Source organism: Neopelma chrysocephalum, unplaced genomic scaffold, assembly GCF_003984885.1.
Source record: "Neopelma chrysocephalum unplaced genomic scaffold, ASM398488v2 Primary Assembly neopelma1_24, whole genome shotgun sequence".
Classification (NCBI taxonomy): domain Eukaryota; kingdom Metazoa; phylum Chordata; class Aves; order Passeriformes; family Pipridae; genus Neopelma; species Neopelma chrysocephalum.
This window is the reverse complement of record NW_020897693.1, coordinates 43,382,226-43,404,033: the sequence shown is the minus strand read 5'-3', so window position 1 is coordinate 43,404,033 and position 21,808 is coordinate 43,382,226. Positions and strand designations below refer to the sequence as shown.

At 37.2% G+C, this 21,808-nt stretch overlaps 2 protein-coding genes across 7 annotated transcripts in view; both read right to left on the bottom strand.

Annotated features, from left to right (window-relative positions):
- Positions 1-2,089, bottom strand: part of PAPOLA (poly(A) polymerase alpha) — a 45,152-nt gene extending 43,063 nt beyond the window's left edge. Inside the window, exon 1 of one of the 4 annotated variants that reach the window (XM_027673933.1) lies at positions 1,761-2,089. In XM_027673933.1, the coding sequence (XP_027529734.1) occupies positions 1,761-1,768 (8 nt within the window). In that variant the 5' untranslated portion in view covers positions 1,769-2,089. The remainder of the gene's footprint in view (positions 1-1,760) is intronic. The other 3 variants (XM_027673931.1, XM_027673930.1, XM_027673932.1) reach the window with 3 other exon arrangements.
- A 370-nt stretch (positions 2,090-2,459) lies between these two features.
- Positions 2,460-21,808, bottom strand: part of AK7 (adenylate kinase 7) — a 29,707-nt gene continuing 10,358 nt past the window's right edge. For 2 of the 3 annotated variants that reach the window (XM_027673927.1, XM_027673926.1), the window contains 10 exons: positions 19,820-19,897; positions 18,936-19,085; positions 17,344-17,472; positions 16,912-17,044; positions 14,272-14,400; positions 13,162-13,230; positions 12,235-12,432; positions 8,022-8,242; positions 5,444-5,607; positions 2,460-3,750 (listed from right to left, as the gene is read on the bottom strand). In XM_027673927.1, coding sequence (XP_027529728.1) covers positions 3,693-3,750; positions 5,444-5,607; positions 8,022-8,242; positions 12,235-12,432; positions 13,162-13,230; positions 14,272-14,400; positions 16,912-17,044; positions 17,344-17,472; positions 18,936-19,085; positions 19,820-19,897 — 1,329 coding nt within the window. In that variant the 3' untranslated portion in view covers positions 2,460-3,692. The remainder of the gene's footprint in view (positions 3,751-5,443; positions 5,608-8,021; positions 8,243-12,234; positions 12,433-13,161; positions 13,231-14,271; positions 14,401-16,911; positions 17,045-17,343; positions 17,473-18,935; positions 19,086-19,819; positions 19,898-21,808) is intronic. The other variant, XM_027673928.1, reaches the window with a different exon arrangement.

The following is a 21,808-nucleotide window of genomic DNA, read 5'->3' as shown; positions in this document are numbered from 1 at the left end:
GGTATCACTTCATAAACTGAGGAATCAACATTACTAGCCTTTCAATTTATTGGCATTAAAATGCTCACTTTGAAGTCCTGACTGACTGATACAAAGTCAATAATTTCAAACATATAAATGACTGAACAAATGCATAAACTGAGAAAGCTTCACTTCTAACTACAATAACCCTCCTGTACTAGTTAAGTTGCCAAGTGATGTTTATACTGAAAATAGCAATATATTAGTGCAAATATAACTATGTAATGTTATTTAAGAGTTTCTAGTTAAAGTATCATAAACACCTATGTAAGGAAAAATTATCAAGTCAGTCCAAATTTTTCAATGTTGAAGATCGCTATTACTACAATTCACACAAGTAGCCCAAGCTTTTAAATGTTGTTACTAAGCATTTGGAATTTATGTAGTCACAACAAAATAAGAATGAAAGCAAGCAGAATAAACACCCTCCCATTTTCCTGAGGCTGAAAAGCCTAGCCAACTTCAAAGCTGATTTCTGGTAAGTTTTCATTGCCATAATGAACATGTGCAAAACTGATAGGTATAAGGACGTTGCAGCTTCATTATACAAGTATTAGAACCCATTTGGCATAATCATTTGCCTTCCTGGATTAACCCACCGTGTTTTCCCTGCCACAAACTCTTTTGGGTAAGTTTCTACTGTGTTATCCACCCCATGACTAACTTTGCAGTATTGTAGACTGAATTAAACAACCACAACAGGCAAGCATGGCTATCCTTCACTTAAAGTTTACATATTTAAAACAACAGTGAATAAACCCAAGTAATAACAGCGGAAAAAATAGTGAATAATCCCTTTTTTTCCTTCAATAAAAAACAAACAGACCAACCGAACCTAGCATATAAACACGCCTTATTCTTAAAAGTCCACCTACACATCACTGGTTTCCTCGATTTTTATAGAGTAATAAAATACTAAGATTATGAACTACAGAAGTGAGGAGTTGAAAGTTTTGTCGTCTCAAACAGGAGTCATCAAAATGTCAGCGAGCTAAAAAAAAAAAAAAGAAGAGGAAAAAAAAAAAGCAGGGTGTGGGACTGATAGAAACCTGCGAACAAACTGGGATAAATAATGCCACACTTGGTCATTCTTGACTGCGGGCAGGGCCAAGGCACGGCAGGTCCAAAGCACGAGCCCCCGGGTTCCCGGCAGGGATGGGGGGGGACACACGGTCCCACTGCCCGCGCTGCCGACCGGGGGCGCTGCCCGGCCCCGCCAGGAGAGGGGGGTTCCAAGGGCAGCGGGATGCGCTTGGGGCGCCCACTGGAACCCGCGGCTCGGGCTCTGCTGCCCCCCGGAGCGGGGAAAAACCGCCCGCGCGGCCGCGGGGGAAGAGGCTTCACCGGGGCTCTCAGGAGAAAAAGCGCTTCACCCCCGGCGGGCAGGGCGAGGAAGGGACGAACACGCGGTCTCGCCCCTCCTTGCGCCCTGACCCGGCGGGGGGGCGGGGGCGCCGCACGCGGCCGCCCGGCCCCACACGCCGCCGCTGCGGGGTCGCGGCGAAGGCGACAACAACAGCAGCGCAAAAGCCACATCGGCGTGTCCTCCGGGGCTCACGGCCATGGGGGGGCCGGAGGGGGCGAGAGGGAGACCGCGGCGCTCCGCGCGGCCGCAGCGGCCCCAGGCCCGCACACTGCGGCAGCGGAAGCGGCGCGGGGGGAAGGGCCCGAGCCCGGCAGGGAGGGCCCGGGCCGGCACAGCGCGGGCCCCGAGCGCGCCCCGCGAGCTCCCGACTTACAACGGCATCGTCTCTCCAGCCCCTCCTCCTCCTCCTCCGCCGCCGCCGCCACCACCGCCGCCGCGTCGTCCCCTTCTCCCTCCTCCTCTTCCTCTGCGTCCTCCCCCACCGCTGCCGCCTGAGGACCGGTCACTCGTCCCGCGGAGCGGCGGGAGCCGCGACCATGGCACGGGCCGGGGCCAGGCCCCGGGAGAGGAGGGAGCGGCTGTGCCGGGCCCGGCCGCCGCCGCCGCTTCACTCGCCTCTTCCCCTCCGGCCTTCTAACATGGCGCCCGAGCGCTACCACAGCAACGTCCCGGCCCGGGGGGGGCCTGACGCAGCGCCGTGGACACCCCCGCACGGCGCGCACGCTCTCACGGCCGCGCGTGCGCAGGCGGGAGGGCAGCACCGCGGGGCACGCTGGGGGATGTAGTCCCGGCGGCGCCGGCCGCGGTTTGAAAACAAAGCGCCAACGGCCGCGGGGCGGCCTCGCGCCGTGCGGTCCCTGAGCGCGGCCCCTGAGGGACGGGAAGGGAAGGGGCTCCCGCAAAGGGGCCCAGGTGCCTGGCTTTGGGCACCCGCACCCGGTGCATTTTATTCGTGCCCTACACAAAGCAAACAGACCCTTTCCTAGTAACTGTTTTTTGAAACCTCTGCCCGTAACAGCCTGCATAAAATTTCGGGAAATTGAATTAAAAAAAAAAAAAGTCACACTTTATAGATCAGCTCAAAACTTTATTTTTAGAGAGGCAAATACATTACAATAACTCTACAGAAAACCTCCTGTTTTACTTTATTTTGTCAGTGCCTGGTTTTCATCTTTACTCTGAAAAATAGGACTTTCAAACAAAAAAATTCTCTGAAACTACCGATTATTTCATCTTCAACTGCCTCACACGATAAATGGTAACCTGAGCTGACAGTATATAAGATATATAGATTGCCAAAAAATCTGATTCTTTAGAATAGGACAGGATGGTTCTGAACTCTGTTCCTGGCTATCATCACTGACTTGTCTGTGTGACTGTGTGAAAACAGATGAAATAAGACTCATAGTGTGTAAAAATATTAATATATCTGAACAAGAACATTGGGCATTCTAAAAATTCTGATACTAAAATTTACAGATAAAATAGGTGTTTCTATATCACCATTCTTTCAGCTCTTCCTCTTCCTCCTCCCCATTTCTCCCAAAGGGTCCTTGCCTTCTGACACCACGTGTGCTATCAGTTTCAGCTCAGTCAGCATAGATACTGTTTCTGCAAGAGCTGGATGAAGTCAATAAAATTGGGAATGACAGCCACAAGCTGTAAAGTCTATATTCTTCAAGAATCTATTAAAAAACATGTAATATCGAATGCTGAGGATAATTAAATGACAACTAGCCCCATATGTTGGATACCAAAGTAAAACACAGTTTTCTGACATACCTGCTCTGGGAAAATGTTCACAAGTCAGTCTTCAGTGCAGCATCAGAAGACTACATTGTATGACTTTCTGCCTCTTGGTAGCCAGGAGGGGAAATAAGAGAACTTGCTGCTTCTATTTATTTCCATTTTCAGTAAAAACACCTTTTTTTTTTTTTTTTTAATAATAGTTTTTCTCAAGCTGGCTGCTTACACTCACTATGGATTAGGAAAATACTATATTGCTTAAACAGAATGTACATCTGAAAATAAATCCAGGAGGAAGGTTTTGAAGAGAAAACAGATTCTTATGGTTCACATTTTCAAACAGACCTATGAAATACAGATGTGTAAATGGATTAATCAATATGTACAGTAAATGAAATTTTCGTAAAAGAAAACCCAATACAACATAGTAATAAAATATGAGAAATAAAAAGGAAGATTACATAATAAGCCTAACCAAAAATAATTTCAGAAACTAAGTATTTTTATCTAAAATATATTAGGAATTTTCTGCATTTTTATTTCACAATTCTCATCGCTGCTAGGATTTAACGATTATTCCAGTCAATATCAGGACTGTTCTTGAAGAGATATTCTGCCTATATATAAACAGAAGAGTTTCAAAGTTACAATTATTTTTACATCTCCAACTTTGAAATGCATGCAAAATAACAAAGATATAGTGGAAAACATTGCTTTTAAAAAAATTGCAGAAAGTATTATATGGCTCTAAAATGTAATTTCTGGCAGTTATGCCAAAGAAATCTCTTTCCTACAAATACTATCCAAAATACCATTGACCTCATTCTCCCTTTGGTAGCAGTCACCCCGTTTCTATCATGGGCAAGAGAAGGAAGTGAGCCATTTATAACAGTATTTGTCACTCCATGGGAAAGCCTAGGGAGTACCGTAATGCCTGATTTCTGGACCCAGAGGAGCAGATGATACTGATCCTTAAAAGCTAGGCAGTTATTAGGGAAGATCTCATGCTCTAATAGCTACAAATACTTGTCGCTTGCAAAATGGTTAAAGTAAGAAAACATTCCTTAGTGCCTGAAGTGGCATTGCAACACTGTTGCTTTCATCTTAAACTTTTTCTTGGTTAATAAAATGCTCTGTTTCAGCTTGTTAATAACTTGGCTAGGATGTGCAGGGGAACAGCGGCACAGCAATAACTTTATAGCACCTGAATTACTGTCTTGAATGCAATGCTGACCCTGCTTTCAGAAAGTTGAAATGGATAACTTCCTGAGGTCATTTGCAATTGGAATTATTCTATGAATGTCCTATGGGATTTGCTCATTAATTTATCTCTGTACTGTGAAGGGAATTACCACAGAGCTTGCATTCATCGTTACAACAATATGTTTGGTTGTGCCTAGAGGGGTGGATGGAGAGTCATGTCCCCCTTTCTGAAGGGTTAAAAATTTTATATCATTTGAAAGTAGACATAAGTGACTAGAATTGTTAGCACACAAGTTGAACTTTATCTGAACCATATGGTTATGTTGTGCAAGTCAAAGATGGATCACAGTGAAATCTGGTGCTAACAATATGAACATTAATAATAGCCAGAATAGACAAAGTTGCAGCTTAAAAATTACTTAAAAATTAATAGCTGGAATGGACAGCCCATAGATTGTGGCATATGAACTGTAACAACCATAGTACAGCATGGACTACAGAACAGACCGAAACTGCCTCTGAAATCCACCTAACTGGGTGTGAGGGGGATCACTTAACTACCTGGTAAGCAAACAGCAAAACGATGAGACCCCAGTCTCTTACATGTCTGTTGGTCCAGACTGTCCTGTGAGGGATGGGGAGTGTACATTTTAAGGGTGTAATTGCCCTGGGATTTCTTTTGTTGTACTTGGCTCAAGCTACCAGATATCATAACTGATTTGTGCCAATGAGCCTAATGGAGATGAGAGCCCAGTGTCAAAAGTTTCTTTAACTTGCAGGCTTTTTATGCCACAGCAGAATTGTCAGGGTACATAAGATGTGCACTGCACCTACCAAAGGGAAGCAGATTCTGGTAGTGATTCTTGCCCTATTTCTGTTTCACTAAACTGGATTATGCCCTTACTTCATGCACAGTATCAACCGAACCCACAAAGAGTATTTGCTGCATTTTAATTTTCACTATAATTGCTGTTCATCACAATTGCAGATACTAGTCATTAATTAGTTTGTTATTATGACAGTGGGGAAAAAGAATTTAAGTCCTTATGTTAGTCCTTTGGGTCTAGATGAATATTGAAACATATTTAAGAAATAAAAGGTAATCACCTTACCAGAAAATTGACTGGATCTTCTGGCCTGATCCTACAGCATTCATTTATCCCTTGCATAAGTGTTGGCATGACATTCTTCATTAAATAGTTTCGTAGTGGAATGGACTGGGCCTCCAATAACTCTTGTTCTTGTCTTTTCACTTCCTCCAGCTGTTTATTCTAAAAGTAATGAAAAAAAATCATAAATAATAAGGCTTATAACATTTACCAAATGGCACTTGGCTACCTAATGGTTATGGCCTAGAGGAAAAAAATTAGTGTTAGAAGCTGTGGGCAGAACTTTAAAACACAACTTGACAGGAAAAAAATATCAACTGTTTATTAAATATAGAGCACACGACACACTGAGGACAAAGAATTGAACATGATGACCACTGAAGTAATCTCCTTAGTAAAATTATTTTATTTCTCTTCTTTAACACCTAAAAGGAGATTTATTCTGAAGTCTTCCAGTGGTATTTAGCAAAATGGTTGGAATACACAGTAGCACTTCAAAAAATAGTACTATTGCAAATGCAAATAATTTCTTGAGGGTTTTTTGAACTGGAGAGAAAACAGAGTATTTTTACTCAGAAGAGAGCTCTGGTTCTCTAAATATTAAAATGGTAAATTGTGTTGTGTTTGGTTTCTTTGTTTTGTTTTATTTTTACTTCATTGATGTTTTTGAAGGATTTGAGAGTTAGACTAAAACCACTGTGATTTACATTTGTTTACACCACCTAAATTTATTCCCAAATTCAGGTTAAATCAAATACAGTTATTACACTCAAAAAATAGGAGGAGTGAGGAAATAAAACTGCTGCAAATTTTTCTTTCTCCCATTCAAGAGCACTTAGTAGCATGCATATTTGTAGTAGCTTTAGGCAAATATTATTCCAACTCATTTTTATTGTACTCTCTTCTCTCATTTTATTCATCAGTAGCCTGATGTATATCGATACAGCAAACAGATGATACTCTGAAGACTGCTTTTCTATACGCAAGGCATAATACAAAAGCAATGTTCAAATAAAACTGATACACTAATCACAGAATCACAGAATCACAGAATATGCCAAGTTGGAAGGGACCCACAAGGATCATCAAGTCCAACTCAGCCCTGCACAGGACCATCCCCGAGTACGACACCATGTACCTGAGAGTATTGTCCAAATGCTTCTTGAATTGTATCAGGCTTGGTGCTGTGACCTGGGGAGCCGGTCCCAGGGCCCAACCAGCCTTTGGGTGAAGAACCTTTTTCTAATATTCAGCCTAAACCTCATCTGACACAACATCAGGCCATTCCTTTGGGTCCTATCACTGATCACCTCAGAGAATATATAATAATAAAATACATGTAATAATATATGTATATAATAAAATACCTTATTCGCCCAATCCAGGAGTGCTATTGAATAAATCTTGCAAGTGGTCTTTGGTCACTACTCAGAGACAGCAGCTAATCTACAGTCTCAATGTCAAATGAACAGTTGCTTACATTCCTGAGCACCTGCCTATTTAAAAGGATAATCTTAAGCATGCATTTTATATAAACACCTGGTTTAGCTTTGAGTAATGCAGAGTTCGCTCTTTTAAAGGTAGATGCCTTTGGACTGATTTTAGCTACAAGTGTGTTAACTATCCCTAAACATTTTACAGAGCACAAAATGCTTTTTAACGTTGAATGAAGCTGTAAATAAGCACAGAGATAACAAAAAAATCCTTATTTACAAGCCAACATCAGAGCAATGTAAATACTTCCTTAGAAGTGAGTAATTTCAGTGTATTATTTCTCCATAGATGTGTATGGACATTCGAATATAAGAAAAGGACTTGTCTGTGGAGTGATCAGTTTAGTTTTAAATAGCTCTAAAAGACGACAATAGATCTGCCTTCTGGGGAAACAATCTGACTTTAGGTGTGAACAAGAACATTCTTACAGTATGCACTTCAGGTTATTTACCTAAAATGTCGTTAGGTGTGGCAAAGTAAATAAGGAAAAAGCATCATGTCCAAATCATGTGAGGTCAGGTAGCATGAATGCCAAGTACTTATTACATTATTAGCCAACAAAAATCATCTTTCAAACTGCATCAGGTAGTCCTTACCGAACTGAGGACTCAGCTCTTACATATGTTCTTGCAGGCTCAGAAACCTTTCTGCAGCACAGACTGGAATGTTGATCAGTGTTAAGTTAAAAATTTAGTTTGATAATTAAGACTTGGTCAGCTGCTTAGAAGTAAAATGAGCAAAATGCAAAAGTCCTAGAAGACTTGATATCGAAAGTTACCATTGATTATAGTAGATATTTGTAAGTGGTAAAATGTAAGAACTACAGTACAGCAACAACTACAAAAGCATCATAGAAGTATTTTAAAGACATGCAAAAAATTGCTATGTCTGTAATATAAAAGAGACTATGCTCTGTAGGATGGGCTCCAAAATGTGAAGATAGTCTACCCCAGATCTAAAGTACGATATAAGGCACGAGAGAATTTATGCCATACTTCTCAAGTGTATTTACATAAAGATTTCTTGAAGTCATCTAAAACATACAAATAATAGTGGTTTTCCAAAAATATGTATTAACCTACCCACTCTTCCAATCTTGCCATCCTTTCAGCGTGTTCCTCAGCTTCTTTACGCTCTTGTTCAGCTTTTTCTTGAGCTTCTTTGGCAAGGCGTTCCTCAGCTGCTTTGCGTTCCAAAATCTCCTTTTCTTCATCTGTCAAGCCATAATTCCGAGGTTCTCCAATTTCTTTGATGATCTTTTGCACAATAAATCTGTTCTCGGGGTCTTCATATATGGGTACGTCTTTTAAACAGTACAAGAGAAAACATTTCAAGGCTTTTGTCAATTATCAGTGGACATTAGTAAATAACTGCAGGACCTAAAAATATATGGTGCTCATGTTGTTTGAATTTTCAGGTATAAGATGTTTTCAGTTGCTTGTAAACGTCAATTTTTTGCTACACAGAATAAAGTTTTCTAAATCTGATTTTCCTTGCTAGTTTCAGCTAAAATAATTTGCATTTTAAGGAAGAAATGTATTAAAATAATTTTTATAACTGTCATTTATTAGTTGCAGTTTGCCCAGGTTTTGAAACATGCAAATGAGCTCAATCAACCATCAGAGATGTTCCTGACACCAATCTTATGTCAGCTAATCCAGATGCATAAAAACCATCAGCTTTGTCCCTGTCTGTCCCCAAAGGCTACAGAATAGGGTGTTAGGATTTGGCACAAACTCCAAAGTTCTCACTCATACAAACTTACAAATATACAGACCTATCTCTAGTCCACCTCTTACTATGTTATACTTACAAATCAAATCTGTAGCTTCAGGTAGGAACACAGAGACTGAGCAAGACCTCTTTCATTCTATTCCTTCTCCCTTCTAATTTCTGGAGGTTACTTGCACATTAAACTTGACAAGGACAAAGGAAAAGAAAAAGTACGGAAGAATGAAGACTTTCTCCAGAGATTTCTAGTTCCAGTGTGGAAAGGCAGAAAAGGTACCGAAATGTACATGGAAAAGAGAAGAGTAGGCATTTGAGGCAGAGAATACAGAGATAAAGGGCTTGTTCAGAGGCAAGAAACTGAAGATGTAAAAGCACAGAAATGGGTAAGGAGAGGAAGTGGACAAAGGGAAAAAGATGAACAACTAGAATATAGAATTTAGATGAGAATTCAGTAGTCCTTGCTTCACAGTTCTTTGCTCTAGGAAGTTATTTGGAAAGTTATTGGCAAAGCATTCTTCCTGGTTCTTTCTGATCACTGATTCAGGTAGAAGATAGCTATCAAATACTAACACCATTCTCTCAACAGTTGAAGTGTTTGTGATTTGGACCTGAAGTCCAAACTCTTCCCATGAATTGAGGAGAAAGCTAACATAATGCTAAATGATAAAATTCTTTTACAGCTTCTTCTTTTCAAAAATCAGGAATTGCATTCCTGAAGGATTTCAAATTAAAGAAATAATAAATTTGCTATGACAAGCAGTCCAATGTTTCCCCAATTTTAACTGCACCTGGATATACAAATTACAATGAAAATCTCTTTTCTAATCACTTATAGTATTGATAATACCAGCATTGAATTTGAGGTCTGAAAGGCTGCATGCTTTTTCTTGGCCACAGAAGAGTACAATGAACATAGTACAGCAATCATAATTAACTACATTTATTGTCAAAAATAAATACCTTTTAAATGAAAGATTAAGTTAGCACTGATGTTAATGGAGAGGAAAAATCACCAGAAAAGGAGTTAACAAATTAAGATCTTCAAAGGCAATTGCTGTTATAACTTTAACACTCCTTTCTGTAGAAGATTTAACATGCCTGTGTCACCATCCCAGATTTGCAGATGAGGAAAACAAGATACAAGATAACCAACTTGCAGCCTTCATGCAGTGATTCATTGTGGCAAAGTAAGGTTTAAAGAATCTCGAAGCCCACTCCTTTGTACTAATCATATTTCAGACTCAGAAGAAGATAATAATCATAAAAATGATACATAAAACCATATGTTATAATTTTCTAAAATTGAGGTAGAAGAAAACTTATTGAGTCAATATTTAACAAATCAAACACAATTTTTAACCCCTTCTTCAGAATATGACTGAGAAAGCAGTTGGCTCTCTGAATAAATCCAATGCTACTTAATTCTATGCATCTCATAATCCAGCTAGAATGGAACATCAGCTAGAATGGAGAGTATGGGCTGAGTCAAAGGTTCCTCAGTGGTTGTCTTTGTAATCTGTCCTTACCATTTTACAGTAGAAGCAACATGCTTGCATACTTCAGCGGGTAACAACCAGCAATGTGAATATAGGTAAGGAGATGGTTCTGAGACAAACAGGACCTAAAGATGATGCTCATTTGGAAATGAGAATCAATACTGTAAATTGAATGTGAAAATCATCTGAAACATCACAGCCGTGATACCTCAATAGTTAAAATCAGTAGGCAAGTGAGTTTGCATATTTGGAATGAACTAGAGTTTAAGAATAACCTTTAGGCATAATTCTTAGCAGAAAAGAGTGCAATATTTTATCAGAGTATACATTTTATAGTCCCTACCAAAATAAAACTTGGTCTTGGACAGTGCCATTACTTGCATATCCAGAAGTGCATAAGCTAAAAATATGACCAATTGATGGCATCAGACCTTAGTATTTACCATTTCTTGCATTTACTTTCCATTGTAGAATTACTTAAATTCTAAAATAATTATACTAACTCACTATTTTTTCCACTGCTACATTTCCTAACAACACATATATAGTATTATTCTTAAGATAATTTCCATGATTGACATTAAAAAAAAAATTAGAAAATCAGTTATGACTGACACTGTTGAACAATTAACTTCTCATAATTCACCTCAAATGTACATTCCAAATACCAGCAGTTTGATTTTAGTTGCAGGGTTTTCCCCTTGTTCTTTCTTTCCTCTCCCCTCCCCCCCAAAAAATCACCTTTTCTTTAGAATGCTGTCACTCTGATCTCACTGGTTTTGAATAATCACATTATAGTAACCCTCTCAAAATTTTCCAGGGATCACAACTTTCTAGAAAGTGTGCAGGGAAGAAAAATTTTCTCACACAGGTATAGTGCAAAACAGATTCCATTCTAGCTTTCCACCTTTAATTTCTAATAATTTTCTTTAATGCTTCATAATTTACAGATTACCGACATATTGTCATAGTGTTGCAAAATGGGGAATATTTAAAAATTTTCTTGAGAAAGGATGTTCTTTGATGTTTGATCTTTGTATACTTTCAAGTGTAACCAACAAGAAGGGAGATTTAATCTGTGAAACAGAGAGCTGCTCACAAGCAAGATCCAAGTGATGTCCACCTGTTGGAAAGACAATTTACTTGTTGGTGGAATTGCCTTGTTATGGTTTAGGGCTGGACATGCTTCAATCTCAGACACAACAAAGCTTGGAGAGAAGGTTGTACCACTGATAGAGGACACAAAGAATGCAGAATTCATGGGCCACAAGGACATCTGGCAGAACTCCCAAGATGAGGAAAAAACTAATAAAGTCAACCTAGAAATTGTACTGAAATCAGCTCCGACTACGTAAAAGGTAATTCCAGCAGGAGGAGATCATGACCATTCACTCACAGCCCACTGACCCAAGAAACCCACCAGCTCAAGAGAAAGACTGAGCATAATTAGCATAAATGAGAGAATCATTAACCAATAGAAGACAGAATACTGATTAATAAGAGAACTATGTAAGTTTTAGCCTATGAACACTAATTCCTTTGTTTGCTAAAATGTATAAATAGTAAAAAGTTTTGGTAGTTAGATCGTTTGATTTGTGGAATACTACTGAGAACCTAGGCTTGTGCAACTCAATGTCTCTTGAGTGTGTAATTATTGGCTTGTTTCACACCAGGTAACAAATCTGATTTTTGTAAACAACTATGGCATCTGAGGATAAGTCTAAAGAAAAAATACAAGCAACTATAATATTTACAGTCCATGAAAATGTACTATTACACCTACCTGGAAGGATGCAAGTGCAGAGGTCTGTAACCTAAGTTATAAAATTACTTTAATAATTTAGCCTACAAAAATAAATAACTAAAACTTCAATTTTTAAAAACAGCTAACTGTACAAGAACGTTTTTTGCAGGTTATATAATTACATGTTTGTTGTATATGCAATCTGCAATGTTAATAAAAACATTATTTATATATGTACACTTATTATATGATTTTTGCAAGCGTTAAATTTGTAACAACAAAATTTTTTTTCATATTTTACCTACTAATCTTATTATTTCATACCAATAAACTGAGGATGTATTTCAAGTTCATCAAAATAGTTGAGAACTGTCGTATCATCTGTGTTCAAATCCCGGAAGAGTTTCAGAGATTGCGGGAACTTGTCCTGGGTATAATGAGTCCCAGCAACGACACTCTCTGGCAGATTTGTTACTCTGTTTATAAGGAATTCATCAGAGGCAGTCAAAGAAAAAACAAATTCTGTGAAGAAGAACATATTGTTTGAATATAATCAAAATTTCCAAAGTAATCAAGACTACCAAAAACATCAGGATGAAGCAATTTCTACATAGATGAAAACCACACCATTTTAATTCCCAACATAACTGATGCATTACAATAAATTTGGTAATATCTTTCAATATATCATACTAAAGATAAACTTATGATATTTAATATACCAGGTTCAGGGGGTCACTTTTATTCCATTAATATCTGCTGTAATCATAACAAAGGCAGCCACTACTATTGTTATCAGCCAACAGTTGATGGCATTTTCACAAAAAAAAAAAAGAATAAAAAGAATAAAATATCCACAAACTAAACTGAACCCTTCCTTTTGAATAAGAAAAATTTATTCACCAAAAGGGTTGTCAAGCATTGGAACAGGCTGACCAGAGAAGTGGTTGAGTCACCATTCCTGAAGGTATTTAAGGGATAAGAAGATGTGGCACTTAGGACAGGGTTTAGTGATGGACTTAACAGTGCTGGGTTAACAGTTATACTTGATGTTCTTAGTGTTTTTTTCCAAACTAAACGATTCTGTGATTAATTGTTTGCTTTTAAATAAGAAGGCAGTGGCATTACATGAAATAGATATTTAAGTTAACTTCAATAGGAACAGATGGAGTGATATTTTAGACTTCTTGTTGGTGGCAACAGTATTTCAAAACTCCTCAGTTTATTTAAAAAGAAATCCATCAAACTTACCAGGTGTGATTATTTTATGACATTTAGGTATTTTGCTTTTTATTTCTTCTTCTTCATCCTCGTCTTCCGCTAAAACAAAGTAAGAAATAATCAATATTTTCATTTGAAGCAACAATATCACTATGTTTGCTAAAAATGTGTCCAGTACAAACACAGGTTTGTCTATATCCTGATTATACTAATAGCTGGAAATCAATCTATCCTTGAACCAGTTTAGAGAACTCAGGAAGTAATTCATGTTTCCAGCCACCACAGAATTCTACCAGTAATTGTTTTACGTACACAGCAGCAGTATGTACATGCATACACCATTTTAAAATGTGTTCAACTACAAAACTGCCATCTTGTCTTTGGGCTCTGCCCTTGCTAAGTACATTATTCTGCCAAAAACAGAGACAAGGCTCAGAATAGTGAGTAGAAATGTTTTACAGTTGTATGTTTAAAATGTTTTCTACCACTTAGTATCTGCTGTTCTGAATAGTCAGTAAAACTGCCTGTAAGAGCATCAGCTGAACATGATCACTTACAGAACAACATACTAAGCTGAACAAGACCGTTTTCTCTTTTCCCTCAAACCTCATGTTGTAATTTAAATATGGAGATGATTCTTAATCTTGGTCTTAATGTATGGACGGTGCTTGCTCACAATTTGAAAGGTATGTTGCAGAGCTTCTCTGAAGTCATATCTACTGTAGCTGATCTAATAAACCCACTCTAATCTGGCTCATAAAATATGTGTTGGTGCACTGGCTGGATCCCCTCATTCAGCGGCCCTTAAATATTATGAAGAAATTCTGCTGTAGAGCTTGCTTAAGGAGAATAGACTAACACAAAACATGAATATATCTTCCATGTTTGTGCATTTACTTATTACTCTGCCAGGAAGGAGAGCCTGAAAACTGTCTTGTGCATAAATTAAATAAGGTGGATTACAACCTTTCTTGTGCTCTAATAATCATGTGTAAACAACTTTGGTTTGTATCCTGCACCACAGTCATTACAGTGCTGATACAATTCAATTAGTATGGCACTGAGAACAATAATGATAATGACAATATTAGCAGCAATAAAACCAAAGGCAGTAACTAAACCAAAAGCAGCAGTACTTACCACTAAAAAGTTCCATGGCCTGACTGTAGGTCTCTGGGAACCCATCTAAAACATATCCCTGATTCTTACAGGGCATAGATTTGAGCTTATCCTTCACAATTGTAACAATAAACTGATCATCTAGACGACCTAAGACAAAAAAGTTTAAAAGGTACCTAGTTTATAGAATCAAGGTATCTGAAATTATTTTACTAACATTCAAATTCATTTATCAGAGAAATTTCTACTTAGACCCTAAAAAAGTTATATATTTTGGCGTACAATTTGTATATTATGTGTTGACAATGATTTATGGAATATGAATATGTAGCTATAAAATAAAATCACATTTGTGTTTACAGGGATATAAATATTAGAACTTTAGGAATATTAAACATGAAATTAGTTTTATTTAGAATAATACAATCAGATTTTAATAGAAGCAGTAAAGAAATATTTATAGAAAAAATCATGAGACAAAGCAATAATATTCTATTTACATTTAACAGTAAGTCTTAAAGATAGTTTTGCAAAAAAGAAGTGAGATTGACTTTACTAGTTTTATTTTCAGATGAATAGATTGAAATATGAATTGGTTTATTAATTTGTCCTGTATTGTTGAGAAAATATGTGGAAGTGAAAAGTTTGGTTTGACCTTTGGACTGAGTTTTTGTGCTTTCGTAAATATTGACTCTAGTTTCCTACTTTATTTTGCTTTGGCTATTAAAAGTCTTAGATATTTATAACCATAGAAGTATGTTATTATTCTAAAAGTCATTATTATTTTAAGTAACAAATCAAAGCATGTAGAAGAGATACTGCCATAGATCTCATTACTGAAGCTTCTGGGTGTGTTACAAGTTCCTTGCTTAGCAAACACATAAGATCCAAATCAGGTAAACCTTTAGTGATAGAATGCATTTTTATTAGGGATCACTTTATACAACATGGAAAACATTAAGCACTGAGTCGAAAACAACATGACTTTGTTCACGTATAGATGTTAACTAATACTTTTCAATAATGGCAATTTTATGGACCTTTTTCAATCTACAGACTTTAAAATTCTTTCCCAGCTTCAGTAAATACTATTTACTTTCTAGTGATGTATGAGGTACTTAAATCCTGTCCAAAATCTCGTTATGACTGTGCACTAATGCTCTTTTTTACTAGAATACTTTTATTTTTGCAAGATTGGTAAACATACACTTCACCAACTTTTTACTTTGTATTACATAAATTATGTTCTCTGCTCTGAGATGAAAACATGATGTTATCAAAAAAGTCTGAAGAAGTAGAAAGATGCACCAAAGTATTTAAAATATGTATTGTTTTTAATAGACAAGATATTGGATTTGAATGGCCAGGTTTTGGTAGCCAGGGAGGTTACAGGGCTGGCTTTTCTAGGAAGCTGGTAGAAGCTTCTCCCATGTACAACAGAGCCAATGCCAGCTGGCTCCAGGACAGAGCTGGCATTGGCCAAGGAAGTCAAGCAGAGATGGTAGTAACACCTCTGTGATAACATATTTAGGAAGAGAAGAAGTAATTGCACAGAAGTTAAATGTGGCCAAAGAGAGACATGAGAACCTGTGAGAGCCCTGCAGACACCCAGGACAGCGAAGAAGAGGGGAGCGAGGTGCTCCAGGTGTCAAAGCAAAGATCCACCTGCAGCCTGTGGTGAAGACCATGGTGAGACAGACTGTCACCCTGCAGATCGTGGAGGTCCACAGGGGGGCAGAGACCCATGTGCAGCCCATGGAGGAGGCCCACAGGGAGTAGGCAGATGCCCAAAAGAAGGTTGTGACTGCATGGGAAGCCCATCCTGGAGCAGGCTCCTGGCAGGACCTGTGGACCCATGGACAGAGGAACCCATGCTAGAGCAGGTTTGCTGGCAGGACTTGAGACCCCACGGGAAACCCATGATGGAGTAGCCCATTCTTGAAGGACTGCACCCGTTGGAAGGTGCCCCATGCTAGAGCAGTTCATGAAGAACTGTAGCCCAGGGGGAGGCCCCGTGATGGAGAGGTTCACGGAGGAACTGTTGCCTGTGGGAGGGACACCACGCTGGAGCAGGGGTAGGACTCCTCTCCCCAGGGAGGGAGCAGCAGCAGAAACAACATGTGGTGAACTGAAGACAACTCCCATTCGCATCTCCCTGTGCTGCTTGGGAGAGGAGGCAGAGAATTGGGAATAAAGTTAAATATGGGAGAGAAGGGAGGGTGGGAGGAAGGTATTTTTAAGGTTTGTTTTACTTCTCATCATCCTGCTCTGTTTTTGGTTGGTAATAAATTTAAGTAATTTCCCCAAGTTGAGTCTGTTTTGCCCATGACAGTAATGAGTGAGTGCTCTCTCCCTGTCCTTATCTTGACTCATGGAATCTTTCATTATATTTTCTCTCACCCTGTCCAGTTGAGGAGGGGAGTGACAGAGTAGCTTTGGTGAGTACCTGGCATTCAGCCAGAGTCAAAACACCACATTAATGTATAATGTAAAACATTGCATTTTATTTTTAAATAAGGTATGTACAAATGGAAAGGACATTATTCTTGCTTTTAGTAGGAAGTACAAGTTCTAGAGCACAAATTTATTTCCTGATTTTCCATTTGCATAGGGTTGCAGTAGTGGTCTTTATTATAGTAACTATAATTTTGTATTTCCTACCTTTATTCAGCTCCATGTTTTCTTTTATTCCATCTAATAGCTCCAGCGCTGTTTCTACGTTTTCATCTTGCTCCTCTACCTCATCTTCCCCCTCCTCTACTCCAGTGTCCTGTTCTTTAGCCACAATTTTCTCCTGATGACAAGAACAGAAATACAAATAGGCTCAGAAATTCCATAGCCAACTTATTTTATATGCGGATGTAAAAAAGAAACAAAAATTAAACAATTCCTTTCATGTCTCTCTTGGACAGTGAGATACTGAGCAACCCTCAGCCTCTAAAAAGAGATCAGTGCAACCTCCAGAAGTGATCAGTATGTCGAAAGATATTTCCATTCTAAAATAATGGGGTTATAACTAATTTTTAAATGATGCCAAACATTTTAAAATCACAGAAATTAAAATAATAGGAACATTAGAAAACAGCAACGCACCAGATGTGCAATTTTTTCAGAAATCACATCATCTATCTTAATGTAATGTAGCCTATAATGTTTGCAGAGCTCCTCAGCAATGGTAGATTTGCCAACCGCAGGAGGACCATGAATGTAAACTTTGAGAGGCTGGAAAAAAAAAAGATGAAGCTATGACATCATTCAAACAATACAGATGTTTTTATGTAAAAGAAATGATCTTTTTAATATAACTAATTGCAATTATAATTAAAACTGAAAATATATTTTGGTTCTATCAATTTATTTATTTCTCACTGAATATCTATATCACCCACAGGCTCTGAGTAACACAGTTACTTAAATGTAGAACTTTACTGTTGGAGAGAAAGCACGCTTCTATTCAGTAGACTAACAGATCAATGTGGCTAATTAGTGTTTGAATAATCCAAAGAGATGAAAAACAATCCCACAGATAGGATGTAGTGAATTTTGGAATGAGGTGGCAGATATTATATTATAAACATGCAATAGTTCTGTTTCCCAACTGTGGTAGATTTGCTGTCATCACAATGATTATTTTCACCTCAAAAATTTCAGATCCATCACACTCTGAAGATATTAATGATTTCTTATTTCAGCCAACCAGCCTGAGGATAAGTTTAATTAAGATTCCAGTATACACTTATTAAACATGTTATGCAACAAACTCAGAATCATACATAATTAACTGCCTCTCTTACTTTAGTAAATCTGACAGCACAAACTCTGAAAATTTAAGAGTAGCAACAGAGACAGTCTAGACAGCCTTCCCTCTCTTTGTTACTTGGTAGGTCTATATTTTGTACTGATTTTTTTTAATTGGATGTATATGTACTCAGATGCAGTGGTTTAACCCAAACACAGATCTGATAATCCTTTCAGAGCTATGCAGGGACTTTAATGAACAACCTTGAACAATAGTAGCTGTATTTTGTTTTACATGACCCGAACTCTTATTTGAAGTCTGAACAAGATTTAGACATGCTGAACAGCTTTATCATTCCATTCAATATTCAAATGTATACAAGCATTTTTCTGCACTTTTCAATAAGCCTCCCTATACAGTTGAATGCAGAAGTTCTAAATATCAAGCTAGCATAGGAAACAGCAAAGTTGTCCAGTAAATTATGCAACAGAGCAGAGTAAAATGAAGGCTACACTGCAACTGAATATCCTGACTCACTAAATATAAAGAAGGACACAAAATACTCACCTAACTATTGACTATCGTAAAAAAACTTAAATAAAAGTACACTTATTGTATTCTTGAAGCAAATTATACTGAGAGCACCACTGCATAAATAAATTACTTTTGGAACAGCAGCTTCTCCATCATTAAGCTAATTTACATTAACAGAATTTCAGCTTTAGGCATAAAGGAAATAAAACTTAATCATTGTTGTTTTAATTAATATTGTCTCATTTAACTTCTACAATTTCATTTTTGGGTTTTATGTTCACTTAGTTTGCATCTATGTCAGTTTTCTACATATTTTTCCTTAAATAAATTAAAGCCTGTGTTTATATAACCATTTCTATTGGAGAAAAAGAAAGAAAGGTGCACTTTAAAATAGTATACAACAAAGTATTACCTGTAATCCTCGACTTTGCTTGTATTCCTTGACAACTTGTTCAATGTTCTCTATCAGTCCTGCCTCAGCAACCCAGTTAATGTTGAAAGAATCTTTCAGAACAATAGATTCCATTTGCAGGTTCACAAACAACATATCCAAATGCATTTGCTGAGGAATAGAGCTACACTTATTTACAGACTTAAGCTATGCATGTTAAAAGAACAGTCAGCTGAAACTAGAAACCAGAATGGACAGGGACAATAGAAAGAATTAAAGCATAGGGAAAGAAGATTTACATATAAAGAAAAACATATATTTTAAACTTTTTAAAAGTATCATTTTTCAGTGTATAGTTATATCTGAGTGTTCTCATGAACTATTAGAACATGAAACACTAAGCAATTATTCTGTGCAATGTAAAGGTTTCATGTAATTGCAATGAATCACTTCTTTCATAAATTTATCAAATACCATCTTAAAACTACCTGGATAGTAATTTGTTCATTTCTCCTATGAACAGTTGATTCCAGGTAACATAATTTATGTATGCTGTGTTCATCACCTTTAGCAGCACTTTATTATTAACTTATTTTTTTGCTATTTTTATCATTTGGTGTAGGTTTTGTCAGAGTGCTCCAGTATGCTAAGGGGAGCAGCAACATCAGTGCTTCAGTGTTTTGTTTTTTTTTTTTTTTAAATCAGACTGTAGCTCCTTAAAGTAGTCTGTTCTATTATGGTTAAATTTTTCTTTTTTTATTTTCTAAATTTAAATTATACATTTTTGGGCATATTTTGTAGTTAAATTTTTCTGGTGAATTAAAAAAAGAAATTACATATTTCATGACATTTTAATTTAAGCTTACATACTTTCCTGAAGTAATAAAAGAAAGAAAAGTACTGACTGTTAAATCTTTGCTCAGGAATGCATCTTCTTTAGAAATCTTCTGAATTTTTCCTGGTCCAACATTTTTACTGATACACTATCAAAAAATAAAAACAAACAAATAAAACCAAAAACATTTAACAAATCAGATTCTGAGAAAAAAATTCAACAGGATTTGTGTGAATAAAATGTGTGCTTTAAATTTTATGTTTCACTGTACCTGAAAAATCAGAGTACTGATTTGAAATAGATCTAAGAACAGTATATTAATTTTAATGTTAGTATTAAATAGCTTTTGTTTGCTATATAACACTTTCTCTTTAGTACTTCCAATAAAAAAATAAAACAAAGAAAGAAACAATCCAAAACCACAGAAAAGTTTTATGAAGTCCTTAAGTCAATGTACAACTTCCTAGTGCTTAAGATCTACTTCGAGATCTATATTATTTGCCAGCACTTTTCACTTCAGGTTCCTGAAGCGTTTATTTCTGTTAACAGCCAGGTAGGGTTTTCAGATCAATGCCACTGATAACTCTCCATATATCATTTGCATTTCATCATTAGACAGAAATTGTTAGTTACTCCTACAGCCCTTTAAAATAGATTTAAATCCCATTAGATTCCATAAAATCATAAACATTGATATAGACCATCAGATCAAATCTACATATATTCCAGTATTCTGTCTCCAATGATCTCAGTTAGTGGACACTTAAATGAAAATAAGCATGGGAAAAACATATATGATACTCCTTCCAAATACTCTTCTAATCTTCAACTATTTTCAGCTATAATTCTCAAGGTGTTTCTCTCCCATGTGCCTTTCCAGTCTTCCCCAGGGCTGGTACAGATAATTCCCCTGCCAAGATAACTCTGCAGCACTCTCTCCACTGGCAACTTCCCATCCACAAAAACTGTCCACTTATTCCTGCCCTCTGTTTCTCATTTCTAAACAACCACACACCCATGAAAGGACACAAACCACTCCCTTTGGTGTCTAGCTGCTTCTCAACAGCTATTGGTGAAACACTTCTTTGAAAGCCTTTGGGAAAATCAAGTAGACTACATCATCTTGTTCACCCTTACCCACATTGACTAGTAATAGTATAGAAATCCAGGAGATTTCCAAAGTATTTGAGAGCACGTTTTTGAAAGTATTTCTCATGAAAGCCTTTTACAAAAGTCAATTGGCTCTTTCCAAATAGAATCATATGTATCTGGGTGTCCTCTAATGCATTTAATTTGTTATAATTTCGTACAATATATCTGGTTGTTAGCTGACATTATTAGGTATATTGGCCTGTAATTCCCAAAATATTTCAGGAACCTCTCTTTTTACATTGGCACTACATTTATCATCCTCCACTATTCAAGTGCCAGGACAGTGCTAAACAGCAGGTTGTATATGTGAATTTGCAGTTCGGAGGTATTTCATCTTGGAGTTATTTGAGTCATCTTCAGTGAATACCATAGGACTCTGGTGACTTCTTTGTGTTCATTTTGCCAGTGCATTTTTTAATCTTTTCTATAGTTACTTTAGTTTTATACAGACCCTCTAACAAGTTATCCACAAAGAAATCCTAAAGCATTGATAGGCTTCCAAATTCTTACTCCTATTACAAAGTATCTCTGCTATGTCCTTGTCTTCACTAAGTGATCCTTTTACACCATAATCATCAATTTGCCTTACAGATTTTCTGGCAGGCTTTTCCAATTGTTTGAAAAAAATAATATTAATTTTGAGTCTTTCCTGATAGTAACATTTTTCACTTATCCTGTCAGATAATTTTTTTTTAATTATTTTACTGTATTCATCTGGACTTTTGGAAGTCTGCCATCTTGTTTTCCTCAACCTACAGGTTAACTGTGCTAATTTTAATTTTCACTTTCTCAAACTTTTTTTAATAAGTATATGAAATGGACTTACATGGCTAATAATGTAGGTTTCAATAGCCTCTACCCTTCTCTTACACATATTTAATATTTTTAATTTCTTTTGTGACTATTT